The sequence below is a fragment of the Chroicocephalus ridibundus genome, chromosome 9, assembly GCF_963924245.1.
Source record: "Chroicocephalus ridibundus chromosome 9, bChrRid1.1, whole genome shotgun sequence".
Lineage (NCBI taxonomy): Eukaryota > Metazoa > Chordata > Aves > Charadriiformes > Laridae > Chroicocephalus > Chroicocephalus ridibundus.
The window spans coordinates 2883271-2910235 of NC_086292.1; the positions used below are offsets into that span (position 1 = coordinate 2883271).

At 55.3% G+C, this 26965-nt stretch overlaps 1 protein-coding gene across 4 annotated transcripts; it reads right to left on the minus strand.

Moving 5' to 3' along the window:
• LOC134520424 (actin-binding protein WASF3-like) lies at positions 1 to 26062 on the minus strand. Of its 4 annotated transcripts, none has more exons than XM_063345731.1 (9): positions 25885 to 26062; positions 14345 to 14503; positions 12856 to 12990; positions 12566 to 12719; positions 12123 to 12240; positions 11864 to 11979; positions 11143 to 11409; positions 10270 to 10652; positions 1 to 9569 (listed from the first exon to the last, which is right to left on the minus strand). In XM_063345731.1, the coding sequence occupies exons 2-9, from the start codon at positions 14475 to 14477 to the stop codon at positions 9412 to 9414; spliced, it is 1464 nt and encodes a 487-aa protein (XP_063201801.1). In that variant the 5' UTR covers positions 14478 to 14503; positions 25885 to 26062; the 3' UTR covers positions 1 to 9411. The 4 variants fall into 4 exon arrangements, with proteins under 4 accessions (XP_063201801.1, XP_063201798.1, XP_063201800.1 ...); XM_063345728.1 differs by having other exon boundaries at positions 11804 to 11979; positions 25885 to 26056; XM_063345730.1 differs by lacking the exon at positions 25885 to 26062 and adding an exon at positions 25801 to 25818 and having other exon boundaries at positions 11804 to 11979.
• Between the last annotated feature and the right edge of the window lie 903 nt (positions 26063 to 26965).

Below are 26965 nucleotides of genomic sequence, written 5' to 3' on the forward strand. Positions count from 1 at the left end.
TAAAATCTTTATTTTTTTTTTTTTTTAAATTATTACCACATGCATAAAGTGTCAACAGTTCGGGATAAAGATGACATTTTTTTTGAACAAATGTAGTTACAAGCGGTGCTTCGGATCGTTCCAGGTTTCCTCTCTACCCTGTACAGAAGAAAGCTCGTGTTGCGACCGACGTAGTCCCTACCTTTCCGTCATCGTGTCACGACAGGCAGAACCCACAACACTGGGGAGAAATACACTTGTTCACACGTAGCAACTGGGGACGGTAGATAGACACAAGCAGCAACATCTACTCACCTATTGACTAAGTGCACATGGTTAAAAGACCCCATTAGACAGTGAACATCTCCTTCTTTTTTTAATGTCAACTATATAATAATGGAAATCAAGTTATGGCCTGTAACGGGTGACCCTCCCTCGGGAGAGACGCCTGTCTCCCATCAGCTGCTTCTATCAAAAGGCAAGTTGAAGGAAATACAGGTAATACTTCTGCCGGTATTAAAAAAAGGAGCCTTTTGCAGCAGCATCAGGGCAGCCCCACTGATGCTGAGCACCCTGGGAAGCCAACCATCAGGCTGGCACCCCCCTGTCCCCACTGTGCCACCCCTGCAGAGCTGGAGCCAACCTCTGTAAAGACCGACCCCAGCCCTGGCTCCAGGCTGTACATATGAATTGCCAGTACCAAAAGGGGAAAAAACTGCTGTTAAAATGCTTGTCTCAAGCTGGCCGCTCACGGATGCTCTATTTCAGGAGGATCAGTTACCCCAGTGCTCCGGGAGGTCTCCCTCGTTCGTAGCTGCTGAGTTTGGGTACTGCAGGGTGGGTTTGGGCCGTCTGAGGTGCTCCCAGCCCAGCCTGGGCTAGCCTTGATCCCCGGGCTGCTGGGTCCAGGGCACAGGAGACGATCTTCGCCTGCCTTCAGTGCCCCCCAAAATAATGCTCCTGCAGCGCCTGGCCTCACCCAGAGGTGCCTGTGCTTCTACTCACTCTGAGGGTGATGGAAACCTGGCAGCGAGATGGCTCCTGTCCTGCCACTGCAGCTGGCATTGCCCCAACAGCACTGAGATGGGTCAGGAGGAGGAAGAAGAAGAGGAGAAGGAGGAGGAAGGCTCTCCAGCCTGCACACTTGTCCCACAATGCACATACACTGGAGCGAACCCACCAGCACGTGCGTGTCCCACAGCAAAGTTGCGACAGGGTTTGTCCCCTCCCTACATGCCCACTGTGTCCTCTTGGGGGACTGTCCCTGTGCCGAAGGTGCAACGTTTGCATGTGCACCCAGACACGTGTGGTTGCCGGACCAGGATTTCCTTGGGTTGGCCAAGATGGGAGTAAAAGCTGCTCCCAAAACTACACCTGCGCAAGGAAGAAGGAATCCCAGCACATACCTCGGGGTCTGGGTGGGTCCAGGTTTCCACCCAGGTGAGGACAGGCTAAGCATCAGGAATACTTGGAAATGCTCTGCCCTATCCCAGCTGGGGGAGCACACCCACCCCGTGGAGCCCCGTGCTCCTCATCGATGCAATGGGGACCTCCAGAAAAGGCACTTATGTCAGCAAGGAGCTGTCACGCCGCTGCTCTCCCAACACGAACACGAAACCCGAGCCCGACGCGTGACACAGCACAGCCGAAACCAGAGGGGAGGAAAGTGCCAGCAACGCTTCAGCATCAACCCAAACTCATGCCAGAATATCCTGTTTTGCATTCCCCTGGACAAGTCAAGCAGCCCCAAAATGAAGGAAGTCTATTAAGATGGGGAGCCATCAGCCCCGGCGCACTCCTAAAAATGCATTTTGGAGAAAAAAAAGGGGTTTTTTTCTTTGTTTTTCCTAATCTTGTCTGATCTGAGATGAAAGGCACCACAAAGAGAGGCCCCATTTCTGGAAAACTGGCCAGAACTAAAGGTAGACATGAAACATGTCAGTATAAAAATAACTTTGGTGGTGGTGAGGGGGGGTGTTGATGCTCCTAACAGTATCCAGTATGTGGAGACCTGGCAGAACTGTGCCAAAGATGCTCCAGCTGCCAGCAAGAAATCAACAACTCCTCAACGTGCATCACCGTAACATCATTAGGCCCAAAGTCCACTTTGTTTCTAATGCAAGGTTTTTATGATTGTTTTTTTCAATGTAAGAAGTGGCTTTCTATGGAGTAAGTGTTCCCAGCTGAGACATCAGGCACACACAAGCACCAGTAACAGGTGAAAATCAATGGGCTTTGAAACACTTGAGCTGGGGTGGGGCCTTCAGGAAGAAAAACACCTCCTACGGTGCTGGAGCCCCCTCTCTTTGTTGCACTGTGGGGTGATGTGTGGCTCGCTTTTTCTTAGCAAGCGGCAAGTTTCTTAGGAAGTAACTTTTGAAAGTGGTTGTGGTGACAGCTGTTCCATTTTTTGGTGGCTAGCTGGGAAGCAATGCTGGGTCTGACCTTCCTTCAACGTCCAGGGGAAGGAGACAGAACGGCTTTTCCTTCTGGAAATCACGTGAGTTGTTTCTTTGTGTGTTTGTTATTCTTTTGGGGTGGTGGTGATTGTTTCTTTTTAGATTCCTCAGCGGAGCTACCCCCAAATCAAAGGGTAACTTTTACATGGTTGACCTAAATGTATCAGCGTGGTTTATACAGTGCAGTCTGTGGACCATGAATGGTCTGGAGGAGCGGGTTGCTGGAACTGCTGTTTTCTAACTATTGAAATACAGCAGTAATGGCTGTGTGTTGTGGTTTTCTGCGGTTAGTTCACATCTTTCCCTCTTGGGTGTCTATTCCGCAGTGTGCGTTATCTCTTTTGTATTTGAGGGTCAACACCAAAACCAGAAGAGGGGCAGCAGAGCTAAGGGAGCACACAGACAGGCTGCTCTGGCTCATGGGCAATGCTTTGGGGTGGTAACCTGCTGGGACAGAACTACAAGTAGAGGTGCTGCAAGCCTGAAGGAGGGGATGAGGCAGAAGTACAAACATGCCAGGTTTGAAGAGATGTCCTTCATGCACCTCCACCATCCCCTGGCCCAATGCAGGGTCCATATGATGGTCCTCCCTGGTGTTTGCCGACGCGCTTCTCAAAGACCTCCCATGGTAGAGCCTCTGAGACCTGTTTCAGAGTTTCTCCATCCTCACCTTGAGAAAACTTTCCCTGAGATCTAATTCAACTCCTTTCTGCCACTACTCAATCCCATGCCTTGCACTTTAGTCCAACACACACGGAGAACAGGTTTATCCTCCCCACTGCCCTTTGTGGCTTTGCAGCTGGTTTTACTTACCTGAGGTTCTTCCTGTACAGAGTGGTGGGAACACAATTAACCTAAAATTATTTTCTTTCTATTTTGTTTCCTCCTCTCTGCACTCTTAATGCTTTCTACACAGCTAAGTGCTGGAACTGCCGTTGGGCTGAAAGTCCCCCAGGGCCAAGCCAGTCCCCTTGTATTGCCACCGTGGGAGAGGCGTGCAGGGAGAGGCTCATTTCTCGCACACTTGGGCTCACAAGCCCCCAGACACAATGACCAACAGCAGATTTAAGCCTGTTCCTGCTAAGAGCAAAGGACTACAGAGAGACCTTCGGGTGCTGCTCTGAAGGTGACACCTGTGGGAAGGTATCTATTAGGAGAGATGCCTGTGGGAGGGTGAAGCATCAGTGATCTACCATCATGTAGTGCTATGGAGATGTCTGTGGCCTCAGGGCCCTGTACCAATGTAAGACAGACATTAATACTGACGATGTCACATCAACGTTGCCTTCAGGGGACACCACGTCTCATCCAGGTCTTGCCTGGGGATTTGCCGCAGCAAGAGCCCATCTCTCGCTTCAGGCTCTCCCTCAGCCTAGTGACACCATCAGGATGGTGTCCTCCTCCCACCCTGCCTGTGGGCACAGCACTGAAGGCTTTGGGGCAAACCTCTCACTGAACTTCTTGACTGTGTTTTTTTTCTTCTCCTTGCCTCCCCCAGCAAAACGCAGGCACTAATCTCACCTGGAGAAAGCAGAGCTTGAGAGAGTGACCCTAGAAAACTTGGGGTTTGGTAAAGGAAGATGAGATTCACCAAAAAAACCCAACCCCTTTGACTCTCTAAAAGATAGCAATACTTCAAAGTCTAGGCTTGGGTATAATCGCCTGAAGGAGGACACTTTCTATGAGCTTAGAGGCCATCAAATGAATTGCATGGGCAGCTCCAAGTGTTGGAAGGTAGCTGCAGTGGTACAGCTAATGTTTCTTATCGCATGCACGGTCATCCCAGAGGAGCACAGCTGTCTGGGGACTGGAAAATGTCCACCTTGAGGGCATGGTGACCTGTTCAGAGACAAAACCAGCACGTCTTGGTGCTCCAGTACTTTGCTTAGGCACTTTTCCATGGGGATAGTGGAGAGACAGGAAAGCCCCACTGCTGCCACCAGCAGGGGGATGCAGTTGTGGTGCTGGTCGTGGCATCACCTAAGGAAGGGACAACAGCCTTCCAGGTGCTGCTGCCCAGTGGAGGGTAAATTCATGGGTGAGTGAGCGTTTCAGGCTTCTAAAGTGCAGTGCAGGTTATATGGTCTTTGCTGTAAACTGTAAACTCCTCAGGACAGAGTCCTTGCCCTTACTTTTATTTTTTTATCTGTAAAGTGACATACCAGCTGAGAAAACCTTACCCCTAAATAACAACTACTACTACAGGAAAACAAGAATCATGGCAAAAGGAACAGCCTGTGCTCCCCTTGCCAGCATCCCATGATGGGGAACGCTTCCCATGGTCCATCCACAAGGAAATGGCATGGTGCACCTGGAAAGCACCCTCCAAAATACCACCTCCACCTGCCTCCCTCTAAGTGAAACTTCCATTTATCGTCAAAGCTGAGGTGTTAATTCAGGCTCTGTTCCCAGGGGAGTCTGCAAAGCTTCAGTTCAGGCTGTTGGGTGTCTTGAAAGGGCGACAGAGATGGAAAAACTGCTGGGAGAAACTCGAGGGCTCTCATGTGAAGGGAGCTGTCTGGAGAACCTGTGTTCCACCTTATGTTTGTCACCAGAATAAAACCTTCCCAGGATAAAATATCTGCGGAAGCAGGAGCTCTCATAGGATGTGATGCTTCCTCCTCCCTATGTGTCTGCCCAGGGTGGAAAATCAGAAACCACCCAATCCCTCCTTCTTCCTTCAGGACACTGATCCTCTAAGACCCACCAGAGTCAACAGCTAGCTCCAGCGTTCACTCAAAATCAAGGAGACAGTGAGGGTGAAACACTGGAATGTCAACACTGCTAGACTTGCACCAACCTTCATGAAACTTGAGCAAGACCAGACTTCACACCTGATGTAACCCTCACAGGCAATGACTGGTGTTCCATGGGCACAGTGGTCCCCATAATGTCCCTTTTCGGACAAATCGGAGGTGTACAGAAGGTTCCTGATAGACCTCAAGGACTATACCCTTCCATTAATATCTCTAAGCAGAACCAAACCGGATTATTTACTCTTCTGCTGACTCCGGCCCGATTCATTTGTGTGCGCACAGAATATACTTCCCCCTGTTGGCAGACTTATTTATTATTTTTAATCTATGCCCATAAACTGGCAAGTAGGAGAAAGCAGATAAAATGGAAAGAGGAACTCTCAGGAGATCGGTTGGGCTCATTAAACGTTTGGCACTCTGTGATTATCTGTTGGCAATGAAATGCCACTGCTATATTTTAACATGGAACATGATACCTTAATGTACAGGAGAATCTCCTCAGCCCACTTCTGGTACACTTGAGAGAGGAGAAATTCAATCATCTGTGACCTGAATTGTATTTTTAATGGCTGACAAGCTAGATAAAATATTTAAATATTCACTTTTATATCAGCCCACATGGGGATTTGAGCATTTCAGATTGTGTAACGCAGCATGGCCTACTTTTGGAAGAGTATAAGGAAATAGGCACATATGTACAAAATATTGAGTAGGCAGCATATGGGTCAGCCCGCTGGTGTTCATTAGTATGGCCCAACCAATTCCAGCAGAGCTAACCCAGCCCAGACCAACCAAGGAGTGGGTGTCACTTGTCTTAGATTTCATAGGTCACCTGGGCAAAAAAAAATAGATGAATGCACCTAAAATAAAGATGGTCATCCTCAAACGTGTCTGAGTCCCTCAAGCAAAGGCACTGAGGATGTTGGCCTACCAGCAGAACTGGCCTTGCAGGAATGGCTGTATCGTGAGATTGGGGCTCTCGGAGCCACCATGCGCTTGTCCGCCTTGTGGTGCTGCCAGGAAAGAGCTGGGAAGAGCAAGAGGCACCATGATCAGACCAGAAATGGGTGTCTACAGCCCACGCTGACTATACAGGTTACTTCTCCACTGGCTACGCAAGAACTGAGCAATGAGCTCTGATGTAGACATCTCACTGGGGTCACGGCCGTTCAGATCCCTGGAAGAGCTGGGTCATGATGTCTTCAAGCAGTGGGCAATGCCAGGAGGTTATGGTCCTGCTGATTTGCTTTGGAGTTGAGCATGTGAAATGGGCTTGTGTCACCGGGGCCTTTCCTTAAGCAGACGGTAAACAGTGAGGATGTGCTGAGATGTCCCAGGAGAAGAGGATGGTGTAAGAATGTAAAAGCACGAGGAAATCGGGGTAAGCCTCGCTCCCTGCACCCCTGAGACTCCCAGATGTGCATCTGCTCTGCAGATGTGGCCCATGTACAGGGCAGGCAAGGTTGAGTTACGTGACTATTGAGCATTTTGCCATGCAAAGGCATTGACCCTGATAGTAGCATGAGTTGACTGCCTGCTGCCAATCCCAACCATGGCAAAGTTGCTGTGAGGTGGCACGGAGGCTACAGGGACAATCCTGGCACACCAATGGAGTCCCACCAGAATTATCACAGTTTCATGTGACACACATAATGCAACTAGTGCATGAAAAGAAGGGACCCAGCCTTTTAGGGGCACTCAGCTCCTCTCCAGTTCCCACCAGGATCAGCTCAGCTTCCCAGAATTGGGACACTCACAGACCCAAGGGATGAGCCAACCCTGCATGTCCCAAAGTCCCTTCCCTGCCTTCACGTGCTGGTGGGACCCCCCACCCCGGCTCTGCCCAAGCCCCACCTGGGTCCCCACAGCTGACTCTGCAGCCCTTCGACCACCACAACAGGTAGCAGTAGCTCCGCCAGCCCTCTGCTACTCTCTCTCGCAAAAAGTTGTTACTCTTCCTAAAATACCCACATAAACCCAATTTCTCTTCACATACAAACAGTACCACGATTGCATCTGTATTAATAACTCTCCGCAACAAATACTACCAGGCGACTCTTAAATGTTGCCCTGAATTTCTACAAGCCTTTCTTCTGAACTTGCTCCAGGTCAGACCCCAGCTGCCTTGCCAAGGAAAGCCCGTTGTGGGCACCACTGGGGCTCTCTGCCTGGGCCAAAAGCTTTTGCAGCTGGTTCTCTGCATCTCAGAGGGTTGACATCAGAAACGAGAGCTGTTGGGAGAGCACCAAGCATCAGGAATTTCCTGGTCACCTGCAGGACACCGTGTCTCCCTGCCTCCTTTGGCCAGTCCTGTTTCCTCGGGTTTTGCAGATGAGCTGTTCCACGTGTGCTGTTGCTCTGCTGCTTCTTGCCTGCGCTGCCCTGCCTGCCTGCAGTGGGAGCTCGTGAAACGGGAGGCACGGAGCCTCCCTGCCAGCCCCTGGGGAGGATGACCTGGGAACCAGGATTGATCCATAGAGCTAATCCCAAACTGCCGGGTCTTCTTTGCGTTGGGAGAGGCTGCCCCTCAACAGGCGAAACGGGACAAGCGCCTGAGCAGCTTAAACGGCATCAGTGGTGCCAGGATGGGGAATTCTGGGGTTAAATCCAAGGATTTTATTTGCAGCTCCTTCTCCAACAGTCAGCCCTGCTGAAGTCAAGGGGAGCTTTCCCTAAGGAAAGGGAGGAAAGGGGACCAAACCCAAGGATGTGGCCCACAGCAGGGCACCGTCCCCTAAACCCTTCCCCAACCACCCTTGCCCTCTCCTGCATCCACACTGCCCCTCGTTCAAGGCCCCTGCTCAGCACCACGGATGCGGAGGTGTGGGAGGTGTCACTTCCAAGGGACAAGAGACCATTTTGGTCAGTCAAGAGAAGGGAGGGCTCCTGGGGATGTTTCTCAGCAGCTGGGCAGGGGGTTCATCTCATCTCACCACGAAGGGTTTCTCACTCACCAGGGGGAAAATGAGCAGATAGTAGGGCCATCATTCAACATCAGCATTTCTCAGGGTGAATTTAAGTATCAGCCTTTGAGTGTTTTGGGTCCAAGCCATACCCTCCCACCTCCTTTACAGGTCTGGTCACTCCTAGATAGTCAAAATACTACTTCTGTAGCCATCACCTATGTGGCTACTGGGTTGACTGGGGAGGTGGACTCAGAGCCCATCTTTTCCCCAGAAGAGATGCAACATGAGGACTTGGTTTCCCCCCATTCAGGGACTTGTGGTATGTGGGAACACAAGAGAGGACCTTGGTACACCATGTCAGGCAAGTCTATGGCTAGTCCTGGCCCTGGCCCATTTTCTGCTGGTGGGGAACCTCTCCCAGCCCTCTGCAGGCTCTAACTCCTGATTGTGATACTTTCAGTATTTCCCACCTCCTTACTCTGCATTTTGTTTAATTAATTTTTTTTTTCAAATAACGCTGGAATGGTGTAGCACTAAGGCCAAGGAGAGCTGGGCTTGGGGAAGCTCCCTGGACAACTCTGTTCCCGTGCTGGCAACCCTTTTCACCCAAAGGACAGCACATATTGCACATTTCAAAGCCCGGACAAGCGCTGTGTCTCCCTGCCAGCTGCACAAGCCTTGCCTCCATGCTCTTCTCCCAGAAAAGGTCCTAAGGATGGAAACCGGCTCAGGTCACCAACGCCTCGGTCTTCTCCAAGGAGCAACAGCATGATGGTGACCATCCCTATGCAACCGCGGCAAAACACAGTGCATCGCTCTATGGGGAAGGAGCCTTTGGAGCTGCCCATTGCAGCAGAGCATCCCCAAACCCAGTGCGCGGCCATCCCTGCATGCCCATGGTGACCCCAGCTGTGCAACCAGCCTTCTTCTCCAGGAGCTTCTCATTGACACGTTTAACATCTAGCTGAAAAAGTACTTCTGCCTCTGGATTTCCCTTCTCTAGCAAAGCACACTCAGGGCCAGTCTCTGGTCTTGCTCCAGGTGTAAATCTGGAGTAATCCTATTAACCTGCCTACAGAGCATTTTTGAAGTCATTAAATGTGAAGGTGCTGCTAATTTCTGGTCTCACTGCCTCTGAGGTGTATCCTACCAGTGCTGCTGCTGCCCGAAGGGTTTTCAACATGGTGTAAAAGCAAAGCTCCTGAATGAGCGGGGCCGCCCGCGTTTGTTGGCATTGAGGGTTGGGGAAGGCGCCTATACACACCTGGGACGGAGCCGGGGAGCTCCGTGCCAGCACAGCCCTGGGGCCCCTCAGTCTGACCACTCGTTATCGTCCAGCTCGGAGTCGTCGTCGGACTCGCTGTACTCCACCGCGATCCGGCGGGACAGGATTGTCGCCACGTCGTTGCCCACAGGCTCTTTTTTGGCCTCTTGTTCCCATTGCTCCTGGACTTTCCGGAGTTGGATTCCTACGGTAGGGAAGTGGAGGAGGCTTTAGGGGAAACATGCCCAGCACCCATGGGTGCACCCCATATGCAGCAACACCCCCCCCCCAGCTAAAAGTATTGGCTGTAACAAGATGGCTGCAGCCCCCTTGCAGGAGGATGGACGCGATTATAAAGCTATATGAGAGAATCATAGAATGGTTTGGGTTGGAAGGGACCTTAAAGATCACCTAGTTCCAACCTCCCCACCATGGGCAGGGACACCTCCCACTAGATGTGATTATAAAGCTCCAAAATAGAACAAAGTTCCTCCTCTGCTTCCACTTGACTTGAAGAGGTTGAATCTTTTTGAAGGTTAAATCTACGATTTGACCTGAAGATTGTCAGGAAATGGAAATGGGAGAAGCCTTGGAGCACATCATTTGCCACAGCCTGGAAGGAGGCCATCCACACGAGAGCTGTCGGTCATCCCTGTGGGGCTCCATCCCACCTCTGGCAATGGATTTCTCCACCTCCCTCCAACCGCTTCCATTGCATTTCCTTCCCTCCCCAGGTCCCACCTGGGTGCCACCATCTTCACACATCACCTGCCCACCAGGGGCTCGTCTTGCACTCAACAAAGCCAATACCACCCAACTCTACACCAGGAGGTATTTTGCCACCGTGGTGGCAACGCTGGGGACCTGTCCCCCACCTTCCAACTGCCACTGCCCCTGAAGCTTACCCCTGCGGATGGCTGCCAGCAGGTCGCTCCGGGCATCGCTCATGGGCATCAGCGGGATCTGTGGCTTCCGTGGCTCCATGGCAGGGGCCGGTGGCGATGCCGAGTGTGCCGGTGAGGCAGTGACAGCGGGGGGCCCTGGCGGCGGTGGTGGGGGTGCCACCGGGGGTCCCATGGGGCCGGCCTGTGGCGGGGAAGCGGAGTAGGGGCCGGGGGGTGCGGGGGGCGGTGAGGGCGCATAGGATGGGGGGGCAGCTGAGCCGGGGGCCAGCGCGGGGGGAGCCGAGATGGGGCTGTCGAAGGCGGTCTGTGCGGAGGGGATGACGGGTGGCGGGGGCGGTGGGGCGGGCGGCACGAAGTACTCTGCCATCGGCACTGGCTGCGGGCTGCAACGGGAGGGCAAAGCCATGTCAGCGGCATGAGGAATGACAGGACTCACCACCCATCCTGAGCACCCATCACCCATCCCGAGTGCCCACCACCTGTCCTGGGCACCCACCACCTATCTTGGGTGTCCAACTGGCTCTGCTGTGACTGGGTTTGCTCTGGACCCCGTATAAGCTCTGTCCCCACAGAGGTGGGGAGGCTCTGCCTGTGGCATGGGCTATGGGGCATGTAGTGGTGTGAAGGCAGCCAACAGCCCAGGGTAAAATGGTCACCTCTATCCACCTTGTCCCCTTATCTGGGATGAGGTTACCCCAAAAGTGCTCCAGACTGATATGGCCTTGGGTCTCACCGGCAGTTTCAGACCACAGTAGCTGCAGAGGAGGGCTCTCCCCACCAGATCAACCCAGAAATGGGGGGTCAGCCCCCCACCAAGCCCCTCTTCCCCTGAGCATCCCTCCGCTGGGAGAGAAGAGGCAGGCTAAACCCTACCCGTAATCCTTGACTACGTGAGGTCTCGGCCCGTTGAGGATGGCCTCGGGGGGCTGCGGCACGTGGGGCTGCTGGAGGCGGTTGAGGCTGTTCTGCCGGCTGCCCGCTGCCGGCGCCGGGCGGTAGACGTGCTCCTGTTGGGGGGCAGCTGCCAGCACCCCCTCCTTGTGCTCTGCCGGGGCCAGGTGGGACGCCGGGGCCAGCAGCTGCGCCGGGTGGTTGGGGCTCGCTGGGTACGAGTGGTCGGCTGCATCCGACGCATAAGATCTACGGCACAGGAAAACCCAACAGTCGTACTCCTGGGAGTGGGGGCAGCTGGGTGGGGGGTATTTTGGGGTTGAGACAACAAAACAAAAAATAGCTACAAAACAATAGTTGTACAAGAAAGCAGAGATAGCGGAGGGGAGGAGGACACCAACAGAGCTGAACAAGACTCTTCCCTTAGCTGCTAAATGGAACGTGCTCTGACTTTATCCCAACACCAAGCCCGCTCCTGAGGTCCAGGATGTGGCCCCGGGGGCACCAGCTGTCCATGAAGCTACCACAGGTTCCCAGCTTCTCACCCCGACCCTGCTGTGGGCAGCGTGTACCCCCCAAAGACGGAGAAGAAGAGAAAAGCAAAGGAGAGCCGGTGAGCTAACACGTAGTCGGTAAAACCTGCCTATTATCTGGGGACAGTGATCCTTCCGATGACGCCATGTGATAGGGGGATGGTGAGAACCTGTTATCGGGTCGGAACTCTTTATCATACGCCATCATGTTCCACTCCAGGCGCCGGTTGCGGGCTTTCCTCACTTTCTTCACCTCCCGGGTGGAATCCTCCACCAGCCGCTGCTCCTGGGGGCACACACAAGCCACGGCTCCAACTCCAGCCTGGCTCCTCTGGACCGTGAGCGGTACCCAGGGAGCATCGCCCGGGCTCGCAAGATGCACCCACTGCAACAGGGGGGAGCACCCGGTGTCCCCCGCCTGCCTGTTACCTTCTGCCTGCGCTTCTCCTTTCTCTTATCTTCTGTTGCCTGCAACATTTTCTCCTTCCATAAGTTGAAGAAGTAGGAGGGGTCGGTGTAGAATTTGAGGCCGTCCTTTTTGTCGTCCCTGGTGGGTTGGGGAGGAAAGGGGGTTATCAGCCACAGGAGAAGACACCCTTCCTCTGGACAGGGGGGTTTGGTACTATCATGACCATAAGCTGTTGCCCCACCATGAACACGTCCAATACAGTGGTCACTATCTGCAGTACCACTGCGTGGGGTCACTTGTCTCAAGTGCCCTACGCCATGGGGATGGTGGCACAGCAACCGGAGAAAACAGCCTCGCAGCCCTCACCAAGCAGCAAACGGGGTGCACCCCCGGATGCCTCTCCTGGACAGAGTCCCCAGAACCCTCTCAGTCCCCCCAAGGAGCGATGTACCGGCTGCCCTACCTGTAGGGCGTGAGGATGTTGAGCGGCGGGGGCTTGTCGCAGCGCTGGTACATCTCCATCACTGGGTTGGGGATGGAGTTGCGAGACACAACCTGCTGGTTCTGCACCGTGGAGCTCTTGAAGGCTTTCCGCATGTTGATGTCCTGCAGCGAAACTGGGGGTGCGGGAAGGACAAGGGATGTAGGGGTGACCTCAGCCCCCCAAACTGGGCACGGCGGGTGGTCTGGCCCTGAGCATCTCCCACCCGCTCGTACCTGGCCATCACCCCAAAAATAGCCCCAGCCCCTCACCTTCCTCCACGGTGGAGTCCAGCTGTGTAACCTTGATGACCAGCAGGTCCACCCTCTCCTGCAGCGAGTTCATCCGCATGTAGAAACTGTTGGCTTCGTTGAACAGCTCGCCAAAGATGTCCTCCGCGTGCCTGCCTGGCAGAGGGCAAAGCGCGCCTGTCACCGGCAATGGCAGGAGGCGGGCAGCCCTCTCCCAGCCTGTCCCCTGGACCGCATGCCCCAGCATTGGCTCCATGGGGCTCTCTCCCCAGCCTTGTTTTTTTGGGAGCTGAGCTTCACCCTCTCCCAGACCCGGCAAAACGCTGCGCAGAGGGAGGAGAGCACAAACCACCCACCCTTCTCCACGCACGAGCATCCTTTTCAGCCAGAGCGGTACCTGTGGGAGGCACCAAACCATGGCGCTGCTCATCCTAAAAAGCCTTTGGATCTACTATGGCCAAAAAACTACCATCACCCCCTGGACATGAGGCATCACCTGCAGAAACTCAGCCCCGAAGGTGGAAAACCAAGAGCAGGGCAGCGGGGAGAGTGCTGCAGCAGGGAGAAGCCGCGATTTGTTTCACTTCAGTAGTTATTTTCCGGCAGCGCTTGGTGCATCGCTACGATAACTCTTTATTGGGGCTGCTACTACCACAGGTCTGAGCGGGGCGCCTGGCAGAGCATTGCTGACACCTGCAGGCTACAGCACCCAGCCCAGCACCTCAGGGTTTCCTCCAAAACCACATATCAAACAGCTCCCGAGATCAAGGCGCTTTCGGTATCTGCTCGGCCTGTCACCCGCCTCGTTCCCTGGATGAGCATCCTCATCCCATGGGTGCTGCTCCCGCGCTTCCAGCAGCTCCCTAAATAGAGGGTTTCTTTTTCTGGGAGTATTTTAGAGAAGAATTTAGTTCTGGAGAGGGGAAAAAGAGGAGAAGCTCTGAAGAGCCTGTGCTTCTCTCTCTATTTTAAGTCGATATTCAGCAGTGAAATAGGTTGCCCCTATTAAACCTTCACACTGGCGTGTGCAGTGCTCTCGTCCTCCCCTTTTCTGCTGAAATCAGTCCCAGGGCAGGAAGACAGACGAGGATTTAGACCTTTTATACAGACCTCTCTTTCACAAAAAACTCTAAGATTAAAAAATAGGTTGTTTTTTTTTAATCTTCACCCGACCTTCTTATTTCTGGCCAAGCTGAGAAGCAAGGGGCTTGCAAAGGCTTTTCGTTCCACTCTACACAGATGGGCTACAGGAGGAAAATGAGTCTTAAAAATGTCATCAAGTCCCCACTTTGGGCTTGGCCCTGAGCATCCTCCTTTTTTTTGTTCGCTGGATAATTCCCACTGAATTAGGGGTGGCTGCAGCCTGCACGGCTCTCACGTAGCCCTCGTTTCTCTGTGATTGGAACTAGAGCAAGTGACCGCAGCATCCCACCAGCATCCCACCAGCATCCCACCAGCATCCCAGCGCCCCGTCCCCATCCCAGGCCGGGATCACTGTGCCGTGACTTACTGAGGCTGCCCAGCTGCTTGATGATGGCAGCCAACGTGCTGTTGGTGACACACTCCAGCTCACTCGTCACCCCCTCAGGAAGAGCCCCCCGGCACAGGTGCCGGGGCTCGATATTCCTCTTCACCAGCGGCATCCTGCCGGTGAGCCCTCACGCCTCTCCTGAGCAAAGAAAAAAAAAAAAAGAAAAAACACAGGTTTTGCCATTTGCCTATTTTTTCTCCCCGTTCCCTCTGCTCTCTGCCCAGGGGACTGGTCCTTCCCGCACCGGGATACGGAGGATGCAGCCTGCATGGCGGCAGCAGGGCTTTTCCACGCAGGGGATGCTCCGTGGGTGCAAACCTCTGGATGCCCGTGAGTACACGGATGCCAGGATGGAGGTGTGGACCACGTCCCTACCCTTGTGCTCCGCTGACAAGCCACTGTGCCCGTGGAGCCTTTCCCGGAGCTTACCTTCCCGGAGCTGCGCTCGAACTGGGAGCAAACCCTCACGTGCTGCAGCCCTTGAGTCGGCCCCAAAAAGCTTCATCCAACCCAAAGAGCAGCCAGAAGCGAGCAAGCGCTTGTAATGCCATTATTTCCAGCTCAGTGCAAAGCTCTCCGGGGTTTTATTTGTGCATGCACTACACCCAGGCGAGCTGCCGCAGCCGGCTCGCCCCTGCTCTCCGCAGCATCCCTGCGTGCCCCCCGCAGCATCCCTGTGTCCCCCATTCCGCCTCCGTCCCCGCCTGAACCGGGGATGGTTCATTTTCTACGGGGTTCAAGGAATGTGGGGAGATGGCCGCAGCCAACAGCCCCATCTCCAGCGAGAGCAGCCGTGGGAAGAGGGACACAGGAGAGGCACCATGGGGTGAGGGCTGCTGGAGGCAGGTGACCCCATTGACACGAAAGGCGAGTGGCGCAAAACAGGCTGAAAAAGGATTAAAAAAAAAAAAGAGCATGTATTAACCACAGTGGCGTCTCCTGGGGTACTGGAGCCTGGGACTGGGACATGGACAGGAACAAAGCGAGCGGTGACCCCACAGGCTTGCACAAGGGGGTCTTACACGCCACGAGTGCATCGGGCCTCAACTCCGCTCCCAACGCAAAGGCAAACTTGACGGCTTTAGCATTGAAATCGCCACAAATTCGATCCCGGGGTGGTAAGGACCAGAGAGCACTAACAACCTTCCCAGCTCCTGAATGCAGCAAGTTAAATCCCCCCTTTTTCACATCCCGGGCACCCCCCCATCCACCCCATCTTTCACAAAATCCGGCTCTGCTTTAGCAGCAAAGGAAAATCAGCTTCCAAGCAGAGCCGTTAATAGCTGGGAGCAGAGCAGCCGGGCACCGACAACGAAGCCAGCAATTCTGATCCTGAACGGAGCCAGAAATCTGCAGAGTTCACATTTTTTGGCCCCGGCAGCACTGGACAGAACAGTTTCCCATTGATAGCACTCGGCCAGTGCTCCCGTCCCCCTGCCAGCTTCTCCGGAGTTTTCAAATGCAAATGCAAGCTCCCTCCATGAAAGAGCCCCAAAATTGTTTCTAAATCATTCATATCGAGCTTCCCAAAGGGCTGATTGTGGTCCCAGATCTGTACGTACTGGGGGTGAATGGCGGGCGCCGCTCTGCCCCGGGGCAATCGGGGCGCCGGGGGAAGGACCCAGCCCCAAACCCTCCTTGGGGTCACGCGATGCTTCGGGCTCAGAGCAAACCGTGTGTCCTCCGGCGCTTCCCAGAGCCACCGCACATGGATGGCAGGGCTGGTATTGTCCCCGGTTCCCCCAAAAAACACCAAGAGGCTTCTGCCAGCTCGTTATTTTTTGGCTGAGAAAACCGTGAGAGAGTTTGCAGGGAAGACTCTGGACACCTGCTGATGGACGTCTGCTCTGGCCATGTACCTCTTTCCGAGCATGCCCTGAGCCCCCCCCGGGCTGCGTAAAGAGATGAGCAACGCTGGCAGCTTCACCCCGAGCTCGCTTTGAGCTGGTTTTATGTGTCACCCCAAAATCCACACCCAGAGGCTGAGCCCCAGGACGTCCCCCAGCACCGTGGCTGCAGGGACGGCAGGGGATGGGGCAGAGCGCTTAACGAGCTGCTCGGGCCCAGCAATTAGAAACAGGGAACAAAGAGCCATTCTCAGCATCCTCCTGGGACACAGCCACCAGCACCCAGGGCTTTTTATCTCCGCGCAGGGTCCCGGGAGGAATCGGGGCCACCCGCGCCTCTATCTCCCATGGGGACCCCAGAGGGGAATGAAGAAAAAAAGGATTCGAGGTCTGAAACAGTTCCCAGCAGGGACAGACCTGAAGACAGGCAGAAGGTGGATATACGGTCTGATAACAGCGTTTGAGACCGTGCCATGGGAGAGCACCCCTGGAGAAGAAAGATGCCTTTAGTCTCCTTGCCAAAAAGCCCTAACAAGACTCAGAGCTTGCAGCAGAAGAAACCAAGGAGGAACTGGGCACATGTGCTTAGGGGACAGGCAGCTTTGGCCGAGCCACAGGAGAAGCTGCTTTTTAACCACCCCAATTAATGGCTGCTAATGGGAACACAGGGATTAGAAACCCCTGCCATCCCCTCCCACGACATCTGCCATCTCAACCTGCTGTAATGGTATCCCTCATCCACCAGCGGCACCAACCCCCCGACTGCTGGGTTGAAACCCCAACTTCTGGCCTAAAACCCACAATCATAGAATCATAGAATCATAGAATCATAGGGTTGGAAGGGACCTCTGGAGATCATCTAGTCCAACCCCCCTGCCAGAGCAGGGTCACCTAGAGCAGGTTACACAGGAACACGTCCAGGTGGGTTTTGAATGTCTCCAGAGATGGAGACTCCACCACCTCTCTGGGCAGCCTGTTCCAGTGCTCTGCCACCCTCAGGGTAAAGAAGTTCCTCCTCATGTTTAGGTGGAACTTCCTATGTTCCAGTTTGTGCCCATTGCCTCTTGTCCTGTCCCCGGGCAATCTCAAGGCCTGTCCTGAGTCAGGGGAGTAAAATGCTTTGGATAGGGATGAGCTACACATGACACACCAACTTAATTTCTGTCCTCAGCGGCGTGTCTTGCCCACACCTACCAAGAGGCTGCACACAAATCCTGAGCGCTGGCAGCTTGGCCTGAGCCCCCGCGAAGGGGTGCTCAGTTCTGCCCAGCACTGCTCCTGCTTGTGCTGATAGTTTGGGTAATTTCCAAGCCTTCGAGGAGGTGATTTTGGTGGCAGGTCCTCAGACCTCCAGGAAAGGGCTCCCAGGAGCAGGGCTCTGCCGGGCGCAGGGGTGACTCCCTGGTGCAAGGGGGAGGAGCCCAAACACGGTCAGAGTTTGGCCACGAGCAATTCATTATTTATTCCATATGTATGGCCATACTGGATCCCACCTCAGTGCTCAGCATCATGGGCCATCGCTAACGCACAGCATGGACCACTGTGGCACCCCCAGAAGAGCCAGACATTGCCATGCAACCAGTAAAGCCACACCTGGGCAGCTGCAGGGCCAAATCACCAGCTTCCCATGGGCACTACTAGCCCTTGATGGCCCTGAGCAGCCTCACCTGGGACCCCCACCCCCACCCACGGGCCCAGGAGGTTATTTAAGCTCAGCTGGGAGCACTAGTCCTGCCTTGGAGGATGCTGCCGGTCCCCAGCCCTGCTCCTGGCCATGCCCCACTGGACCTCACCCCTGCAAGCAGCTCCTGCCCCAGGTGGGTCCCTTGGGTGGCTGCTGGCACCCAGGGCAAATCCTGGGTTTAGCATGATCTTCATGGTGGGCATTGGACCTGTGTTGCAGCCTTTGTCCCTGTCTCCTTTGGTTCCTGCCTCCTGGTCACTCGATTCTGGGTGCGTCTGGGGCTGCCAGCAGACTTTGTCCTTCCAATCCTACCCTTCAGATGCTTTGGAAAATCAGCATAAGCCTCCATGATGCTTCATCTTCAAAGCCCCGCTCAGGTTCGGGTGGTTATATGGGCTTTTCCAACCACCCTCAGCAGGGCTTCCTTCTCTTATTTATTTCTCAGGCTTCTTTAGGCACTGGCTGCTCCATGGGTGCAGGACTCAAAGGTACAACCTCAACCAGCCAAACCTTCTTGCGATGACCTGAGCCTTCCCATTTCTCTGCACATCTGCGGGGTGTTGGCGTAGGGTGAGCATCGCTTCTGCTGGGTCTGGGAACATCAGCCAGATTCTGGTATTGTTTACATGGGCTAAAATCCACGTGGTTTTGTTGTCTCCTGAGTGGAAGTGAGGAGCCCTCAGTGGGATAATGTCAGTGTCGGGCTGCAGGAGGAGGAAAACAGGAGCCAAAACTGAGCAGGAATTTCCTGGAGGGGGAAGGCAGGAGGAGTGGGACCAGCTGGGGGCTTCCTGGGAGCTGCTGCCATGGTACAGGCCCTGCGGGGGGCTCTCCCATCACTCATCTTCTCTCCCCAATGGCTGCAAGAGTCGGTAATTCTAAATCTTGCTGTACTGGGAAGCGTCACCAGTGAAAGGCAGTGGTGATAGCCCCAGCTGTTGGGCCAAGGACAGACTCGTTCCTGCTGGTGGTAAGTGGAAAGCGCCCGCTTCTCCGCAGTACGTAACTGCTTCCCCAGGTAGCACATTGCAGTTTCCGTAATACATCTGTCAAACCTCCTCGGCATCCCACCAGGGCAGCGGCACTGACCCCTCTACCCCGAGCTGCCTGTGCTCTGGGAGGTGCGTCGGGCTGCTCAGCCCAGTTCCCCACCATTGCTCTGTCTAGCGGGGGGCAGATCACCGCAGGCCGGCTCGCAGCCTTCTCCAGCCTGCAATGAGCCTCGGCATTCCCCATGGCCACAAATCCACCCCGAAGCTTGCAGTATCCTACCCAAGCTTGGCATCAGCTGGCAGAGATGCAGCTTCCCCCCTGCTTTCCAAACCAAGCAAAGGAGCTGGGAGGGGAACCATGCCCAGCCCACCACTGCCCAAGCAAGGATCGGCTGAGATGCACAGGCAGGGGAGGTGCCGAGACCAGAAATGCGCTTCACCTTCTGCCCTAAGAAGCTGACTTCTGCAGCAAATTGGTCACAGCATCCCAAACCCTGGAGCTGCTGGTGCTGCTGAAGAGCAGTCCCTGCTTTCCCAGACCATGCAGGAGAAGAGTGCAGGAGGGCTGGAGAACAAATGCTGCCCCAGACGGTGACTGCCGTGACCGGTCCCTGCAGACCAGGCTGGCAGCTCACAGGTGACCCCTACAGCTGGCTGCTTCCAGATGTCATCCTTCATCTCCGCAGCCATCACATCTGACAGCGTAAGTCCTTCAGGTCCATCTGGGGCAGAAAAGCAGCTCTCGTTTTGTAAGAGGGTCCAAAAAACGGAGTTTCGTATCCAGTCATTGCCTTACATTCTTGGCAATAGCTTTTCACATGTATAACTGTCTTCTCACTTCTGCTGCGCCCCCAAACCCACTCCCCATCTCCCGCTGGGCAGGGGATTGAGCTGTGACTCGCAAAGCCAAGCTGGATTGCCACAACTGGGTCCGAAGTAGCCTGAAGGATCACGCATGCTCTGGATGACCCTGCAAGGAGGGACAGGCTGGGTGACAACGTGTTTCTCAGGGGTTGGCTAATCCCCATGACAGATGTTCGGTGCACTTTGAGTGAAAATGAGACACTTTGGTCAGCGCTTGATACTGACAGTCTCAGTCCCGGTGCCCTGCTTAATATTGCATGAGAGAGCAGAGAGAAGTCCTTCTGCTGTCACCCTCCTTCACTGAGCCAAGGTGGGACAGAAGGCAATTTTTGGGTTTGCTTTCCGTGGCTGGGTGCTCCCTGCAGGATAAACCTGGACTGGGAACAGAGCCATGGTGGAGATGAGCAGAGCTGGGCTGGGAAGGATGTCCATGTTGCAGACAAAAACAAATCAGCCATCTCAGCCTCCTCCATACCTTGCGTGACGGTATTGAAGCACAGCACCCAACCGGCTGGATGGCGTGTGGAGCAGCGGCTGAGCTTGTACAAAGCGGCCAAGGGAAACCTAATTCCTCACGTGTCAGACAGCCGAGACAAGCCCAGAGCTTGGATCTGGGGAGAAGGTGGGTAAGTGCGCGGTGAGCACACCCACGCCAAACCCTAAAGGCTGGGAGCTGGGCTCAGCCCTGCAGCGACGCTCAGTTCTGGGCCAAGCTTTGGGGGCAGACCGTTTGCTCGGCCCCTGCAATCCAAGCTCTTACCCGAACTGGGCTCCCCAGGGCGCTGCTGAGCCCCGAGGACCAGACGCTGCCAGGAACCGGAGGCCTTTGCAAGGGAGCAAAAGCTTTGGTTGGGTGCCAGGAGCTGGAGTAGTGCAAAAAAAAAAAAAAAACCAACCCCGAAGTGGTATATTGAAAATCTATTATCCTTGAACAAAAGACAAAAAGGTTTAGGAACGGATATCAAAAGAACAAGAAGTGCCAGATCTGGCAATGCCTGTTCAGGACAGCAAGCCGTGTTTTGGCGCTGGCAACCTGGGAACGGTGAGGTGGGGAAGGGCTGCGGGGGCAGGGGGGAGAAGGAGACACAAGTCAGTCTTGAAATATTGAAAGGAGAGGAAAAAAAAAACACCAAAATACCAAAAACACCCGAGTCAGGAGTCGGGAAAAGGAGAAGAGGCGGAGGTGACGCTCAGCTGGGCTCGGAGGTGCCTGAAGGAGCTTGTCCTGTGGTGTTTGGCAGGAGGGATCCGGTACAGGAGAGGCTGGGAGGGATCCCCAGGGCGTGCAATGTTTCGGAGGAGACAGAATTAAGTGGCAGCTGCAAAAGCAGCAGGTTTGGGGGCTGTTGATTCGCGGAGCTCTGCCACAGAGCGTGCGGGAAACGGGCGCAGAAGGGTCCAAGGAGCAACAGGACAGACCTGCAGAGGACAGACAGGGCCGCCAGCAGCTACATAATGGCTGAGGGGCAACCTCTGGCTCAGGTGGCCCTAGACTCCTGCTTCTCAACCGCAGACGCTTGGCTGATGTGGGCCACAAACAGCCTCGGGTGGGAGAGCAGAGCCTACAGGGGCTGAAGCTCTGGTGTGTCAGGGGAAAAAAAAAAAATAAAAAAATCAACCAGCAAAAACCGTGCAGGCGGCTCTTTGCAATGCAGAGAAACCTGTTTGCTAGAGCTGGACCAGATCTGCTGATTTACTTCACACAAAATGGAGCGTGATCTGCACCGCAAGGACTCGTTGCTCTAATTTACGAAATGCATCTGCGACCACTTTTTAATTTGTTGCTAGCCCAAATGACTGTGAACGCTACCAGCATGACAAATGTCATTGCTTTGTGTGAAGCTGATAATCACTCTGGAGCTATTGTCCAAAGGTTAATTAAATATATGAAGAACAGCCGGATCTCAAGCATTCCCCTTGCTTAAAATAAACCAGAGGGCAGAGCTTCAGTGAGAGTAAATTCTCAGGATTGCGCTGAGGCTGACGGGCATGGGAGAAGCAATGCCACTGCCTGTCCCCTCCTTGAGACCTCAGCATCCAGCTTTACAAAAGGTCTGGGGTGAGGGAAAGCATCCCAGCCCCATCCCGAGCGAGAAGGGTCAGCGCATCTGTCCTGGATGTCCCTCAAACCGGGACAACATCTCACGGCAAAGCGTCGGGTGGCAAAATACCTTGGGGACTGAAAAGTCACAAGATGTGGGATGCTGTTTCTGGCTCCCCATCTGCAGGCGATGGGCTCGGTGGGGGGCTGGAAGCCGGAGCTATGGACTCACTGCTGCCGCAGCACATGCGAAATGAGTTGAGAGGTCTCAGCCCTGATCCTGGGTGGCACGGAGGAGTATTTGCTGCCGGCCAAGAACGGACTGGGGCTGAGCTGCAACTGCAGGGAAAGGGTCAGGCCCTCCAGCCAAAGGGAGGAGGGAGCTGGATGCCTGGCTGTCCCCGCGGCAGAGCTGCATCGCTCCCCGGGTTGGGGCCGAATGGGTGACCTGTGCCCCATCGGGAAGGCACGGTGCCGGGAGCGCTGCCCGCACCTCTCCTCCGGTCCATCTGCAGCTCTCCTCCTCTGCTAACTCAGCCAAAGGCAGCTCCACCACGGCTAACAACTGCCAGGAGCCTTCAGCAAACCAACACTTCACAGCAAAGTGCAACAAAACGTCAAATCACAGCTAAAAATATTCCTAAAGAGTTTTATTAGTAAATGCCACAGTATTTTTTTTTTTCCCTCCCCTTCTACTGCAAAATGCTTCAGCTCTAGGAACAGCACTTGACTAAATTGCCTCTAAATCACAAACGCCTCTGAAGGCTGAGCTCCGCAACACCAACCTTCGCCAAAAAGCCTGCTTAGGAGGATGCCATAAACACAACTGCCTTGCTACCTCGGGGTTAGCATAAAAAGCTCGTCCTGCTGCCTGTCTGCTTTAAAGCAAACAGGCTCCTTAATGCTTTTATCTTAATGATGTTTCTTTACAGGTGTGCAACTAGCAAAGGCGGCAAATTGGCAAGCGGGTTTTCAGGCAGTTGTTTTCCTTGGGTTTTAGTTGATGCGGGGTTTGGTTCTGTCGTTTGATTTCCCAGAAGTGGGGAGCCCCCAGTGCCCCCCCCCCGGCGCTGGCCAGGGAGCTGAGGGCCACTTCAGTGCGTCCTTCCCATGCCACAGAAGGTGCTGCCAGCCCCGGCACCACCACCACCTTCTGGCTTCACCTCTGCTTCGGGTACAAACTAAATCCATGCAAACGCAACACCCCGATACTCTAAATGCTGAAGTGGGGAAAAAAGGTGGGGATGAAACTACGCGTGGTCCTCCTCCATCCTCCTTCGCCCGCTCCGTGCGTGGCTCCTGTGCCAGGACCATCCGGGAGCCCCAATCTTGATCTTCAGAGGAGGAGCCAGGAGACGCGGTGGTGGGAACGGCAGCACAGGTCCCGGCTCTGTTTTGGCTGGAAAAGATCCCCGCTGGCCTGGGAATCATGTGTTGTTTTTAATGACTCTCTATCACCAAAGGAAAATCTTCAATGACATTTTTTTTCCCTTTTGTGCTGAGCTCATTAACAGAAGGATCTCTCTCGCTCGCCGGCGGTTTGTGTGAGCAGGACGCCGCTGAACAAACCAGCCTTATTCTCCCCAGTATAGAAGGCGCTTTGATAAACCCAGGAAACCCTCAGCGAGCAGCAAGGGTCTTTCTGGGAACCCGGCGCTCGCTGCCTTTGGGAACAGCCGCGGGACCGGCATCTCCAGCCACAGAGCGCTCCCAGCCAGCTCCAATGCAGTTCCCTGCCGGGGCTGCGCCGTGTGCCCGGGGGGTCCCTTCCCAGGCTGCCAGCGCTGCTGCGCCGCCGGTGCCGTACGTGCAGCCCTGCAAAAACCCCGCGGGGAGCGGGGCCAGCTCCTGCCCGGGGGCCAGTTGCGTCCCCTCCGCTCGGAGACGTGCAAAACGGCGCGGCTCCGGCCCGTGGGGCGCAGCTCAGAGGGTGGCTTTTTGGATGAGCAGCTCCACAAAAAAACATTCTTCCTTTTTTTTTTTTTTATTTTTTATTTTAACACTTTTGGCTCGAGGGCTGTTGTTCGTAACTTGTCAAGATCTTGGCATCCGCAGCTGATTTGTCATCCACCATAAAATGGAGGATGAGCATCTTTGGTTCAGAACTGGGCCAAGGGAGATGACAGCTCAAAGCAAAATATGCTTCATCTCGAGTTTTCTCTGTGGGCTTCAGCTCCTCAGGAAAGGAGCGGACATTTGCGGACTAAGTTGCATCACAGGCATTATGTGTAAGAGCCCTTAGTGCTGTTTGCCACGGAAAAGCACGGTGCACGTTAACCTTCTAGCTGCCGGATGGAGTTCTGCTGGATGGATGCTGTCTTCAACCTCCCCTAATCACCGAGCTGTTCAACCTGTCACAGGGGATGCTACTGAGATACAGAAATGCCATCAAAATACCTTTTTTTTTTTTTTCCCAAAAAAATGAAACTAGCAACCTCTCTAAAATCCAGGCAACGCGATGCAGCAAATGAGAGGTGTGCCTTGGCACGCTGAAGTTTTGAAGATGAATTATTAATTCAGCCATTGCCGATCTGCCCGTATGTCCAGGTCCTGCGTTCCCCTCCTCCGGCTTGTGTCCGGCAGCGTATCCGGCAGCTGGGTGCCGTGTGCCGGGCAGCCTCACACAAAGCGGCCACTAACTACACTCAAAAGCATCTTAATCCATAGGTATCTTATCGCGCTGACACCACCACGAGGCAGCAAGAACTCGAGTTTTAAGCAATAAAATTAAAGCTCCCTGCAAGTAGCTGAATCACCGAGCGTGGAGGCCCAGGCTCTGCACCCATGGAGGGGGGGGTGTGCCTGCCTGCAGCCTGCCTGCGGGGATGCCCCAGGCTGAGGGGACACCGAAGGGGCTCCAAATGCCAGGGAGGACCCCGGGCTGGGTGGGGGCCATGCATGGCAGGTGCCACTAGGCTTCTGCCCTGCTCGGCCCTGTCCCCTCTGCTCCCCCAGCCTCACACCAGGCTGCAGCCTCCCGGCCCCCCCAAGCACCCCACATTCCCCATCCTGGGGGTGATGAGCCCTGCCCTGTGCTGGCTATAGGTGCCGCCCCCCCCAGCACAGGTGACCGCGGGCCCAGCATATCCTTCACAACGATGTAAAAATGAACAGCAGTGCTGGAACCTCCCTCCCCAGGATGCAAGGATGTAAAGTGATGCCCCCCCCCCGCCACGAGCAAAGCAGCCAGGTACCCCCCCCCCCCCCCTTTCCATGCAGGAATGTAAAGTGACAGCACACACCCCCCACCATGCAAGGGTGCAAAGAGGCCTGACCCCCCCCCCCCCCATTCCCTTGCAAGGTTGTAAAGCTGCCAGGACTCCTCCATACAAGATGCAAAGCAATGCCGCCCCCCCACCCCCAATGCAAGGATGCAAAGAGACCCAGAGCACCGTGGTGCAAATGTGCTAGGTGGTTTGGGGTCCGTCCCCGCCCCCCCCCCCGCGATGAAAAGGTGCAAAGCAGCCTGACAGCCTCCCCTCCATGCAAAGGTATAAAACGACGAAGGATTCCCCCCACCACCACCGGTGAATAGGTGCAGAGTGACGAGGGACCCCCGCCCCACAAGGGTGCAAAGCAGCTCGGACAACCCCCTCCCAATGCAAGGATGCAAAGCGACAGCACCCACCCCCCTCCCACCCCCCCGCAATTCACGGATGCAAAGCTATGGGGGACACCCCTGCAATTCGGGGATGCAAAGCGGCCCGGCCCCCCCATAAGAGGATGCAAAGCACTTAGAGACACCCCCCACCCCACCCCACGCGAGGATGCAAAGCAGCCCGGACCCCCCCCGCCCTTCCACGCAAGGATGCCGAGCGGTGGAGGCACCCCCCCCACCCCCACGCAAGGATGCAAAGCAGCCCGGAGCCCCCCCACACCTCAAGGATGCCGAGCAGTGGGGGATCCCCCCCCGCCCCATGCAAGGATGCTCCCCCAGGGATGCAAAGCCATGGGGGACCGCAATAAAAAGGCATGCCCCGCCACGGGGTACCCCCATGCAAGCTCACACATGGGTTGAGGCGGGGCGGGGGGGGAGACCCCCCCCCACCTTCCTCCGTGCCGCATCATTCCCGCATCCCTCCCCGGCTCACCTCCGCCGGCTTTAAGGAGGAAGGAGAGCGGAGCGGGGCGGAGTGGGGGGGGGGGGGATGTCTGTCTCTCTCCGCGGCGGCCCCGCGGGGGCTGTGCGGGGCTGCGGCGGCGGCGGCGGCGGCCGCTGCGCGCTTCTCCGCGCCGCTCCGCAGTGCGCGCAGGGCGCATGTGTCCCACCCCCCCTTCCCCGCCTCCCGCCTCCGCCCGCCAACCCTCCGCCTCCGCCCCGCTCCGCCCCGCTCCGCACGCTCGGCCCCGGTGCGCGGGGCCGGAACGGCACCGCGCACCGGGGCCGAGCGTGCGGACCCCGGCGGCTCTTCTACGCTCTGAGGGTGGTGAGACCCTGCCCCATCCCTGGAGGGGTTCAAGGCCAGGTTGGGACGGGGCTTGGGAGCAACCTGGGCTGGTGGGAAATGTCCCTGCCCAGGGCAGGGGGTGGCACTGGGTGGGCTTTAAGGTCCCTTCCCACCCAAACCATTCTACGATTCTGTAGGAAGTTCCATCTCAACGTGGGGAGGAACTTCTTTGAGGGTGGCAGAGGCCTGGCACAGGCTGGCCCGGAGAGGTGGGGGAGTCTCCGTCTCTGGAGACATTCCAAACCCCACCTGGACGCGTTCCTGTGCCACCTGCTCTTGGGTGACCCTGCTCTGGTAGGGAGGGTTGGACTGGATGATCTCCAGAGGTCCTCCTCCCCGACCCCTGCCATTCCGTGATTCTGTTTTTGTAGCTGTGCGAGGAGCCGGGATGTGAGAAACTGCGTTTGCTTCCCCTTTGCTCTTCCACTGAGGCGTGTGGGGGAAGAGGGAGAACTTCAGGAGAGCAAGGGATGATCTGTGATACGGTTTGAGGTTTGGAGTGGGATGAGTCACGCTTTGATTTTTAATTTATTTTTTTCTTTCTTTTACGGGGCACTCCAGGGCTGGATTAAGCCGTGTTTGTGAGGAAGGCACCGCAGCGAGCACTGTGCAGGCAGCGGGGCCGAGCTCCCCGTTCCCCAGCACATCAGGGTGCTGCACCCCCAGCCCTGAGCGCTGCTGCGGCCGCCCCGGCTTCTCGTCAAGAAGAGAAAACAAGAACAGA

What these genes read in the sequence shown, in the direction of transcription:
- LOC134520424 (XM_063345728.1), bottom strand. Translation starts at nt 14,477, where the DNA reads ATGCCGCTGGTGAAGAGGAATATCGAGCCCCGGCACCTGTGCCGGGGG. An exon ending in TCACTGTCCCCAGATAATAG is followed by an intron (nt 11,410 to 11,803) that starts GCAGGTTTTACC and finishes CCTGTGCCGTAG; the next exon opens with ATCTTATGCGTCGGATGCAG. An exon ending in GCTGGCAGCCATCCGCAGGG is followed by an intron (nt 9,570 to 10,269) that starts GTAAGCTTCAGG and finishes TCCCTACCGTAG; the next exon opens with GAATCCAACTCCGGAAAGTC.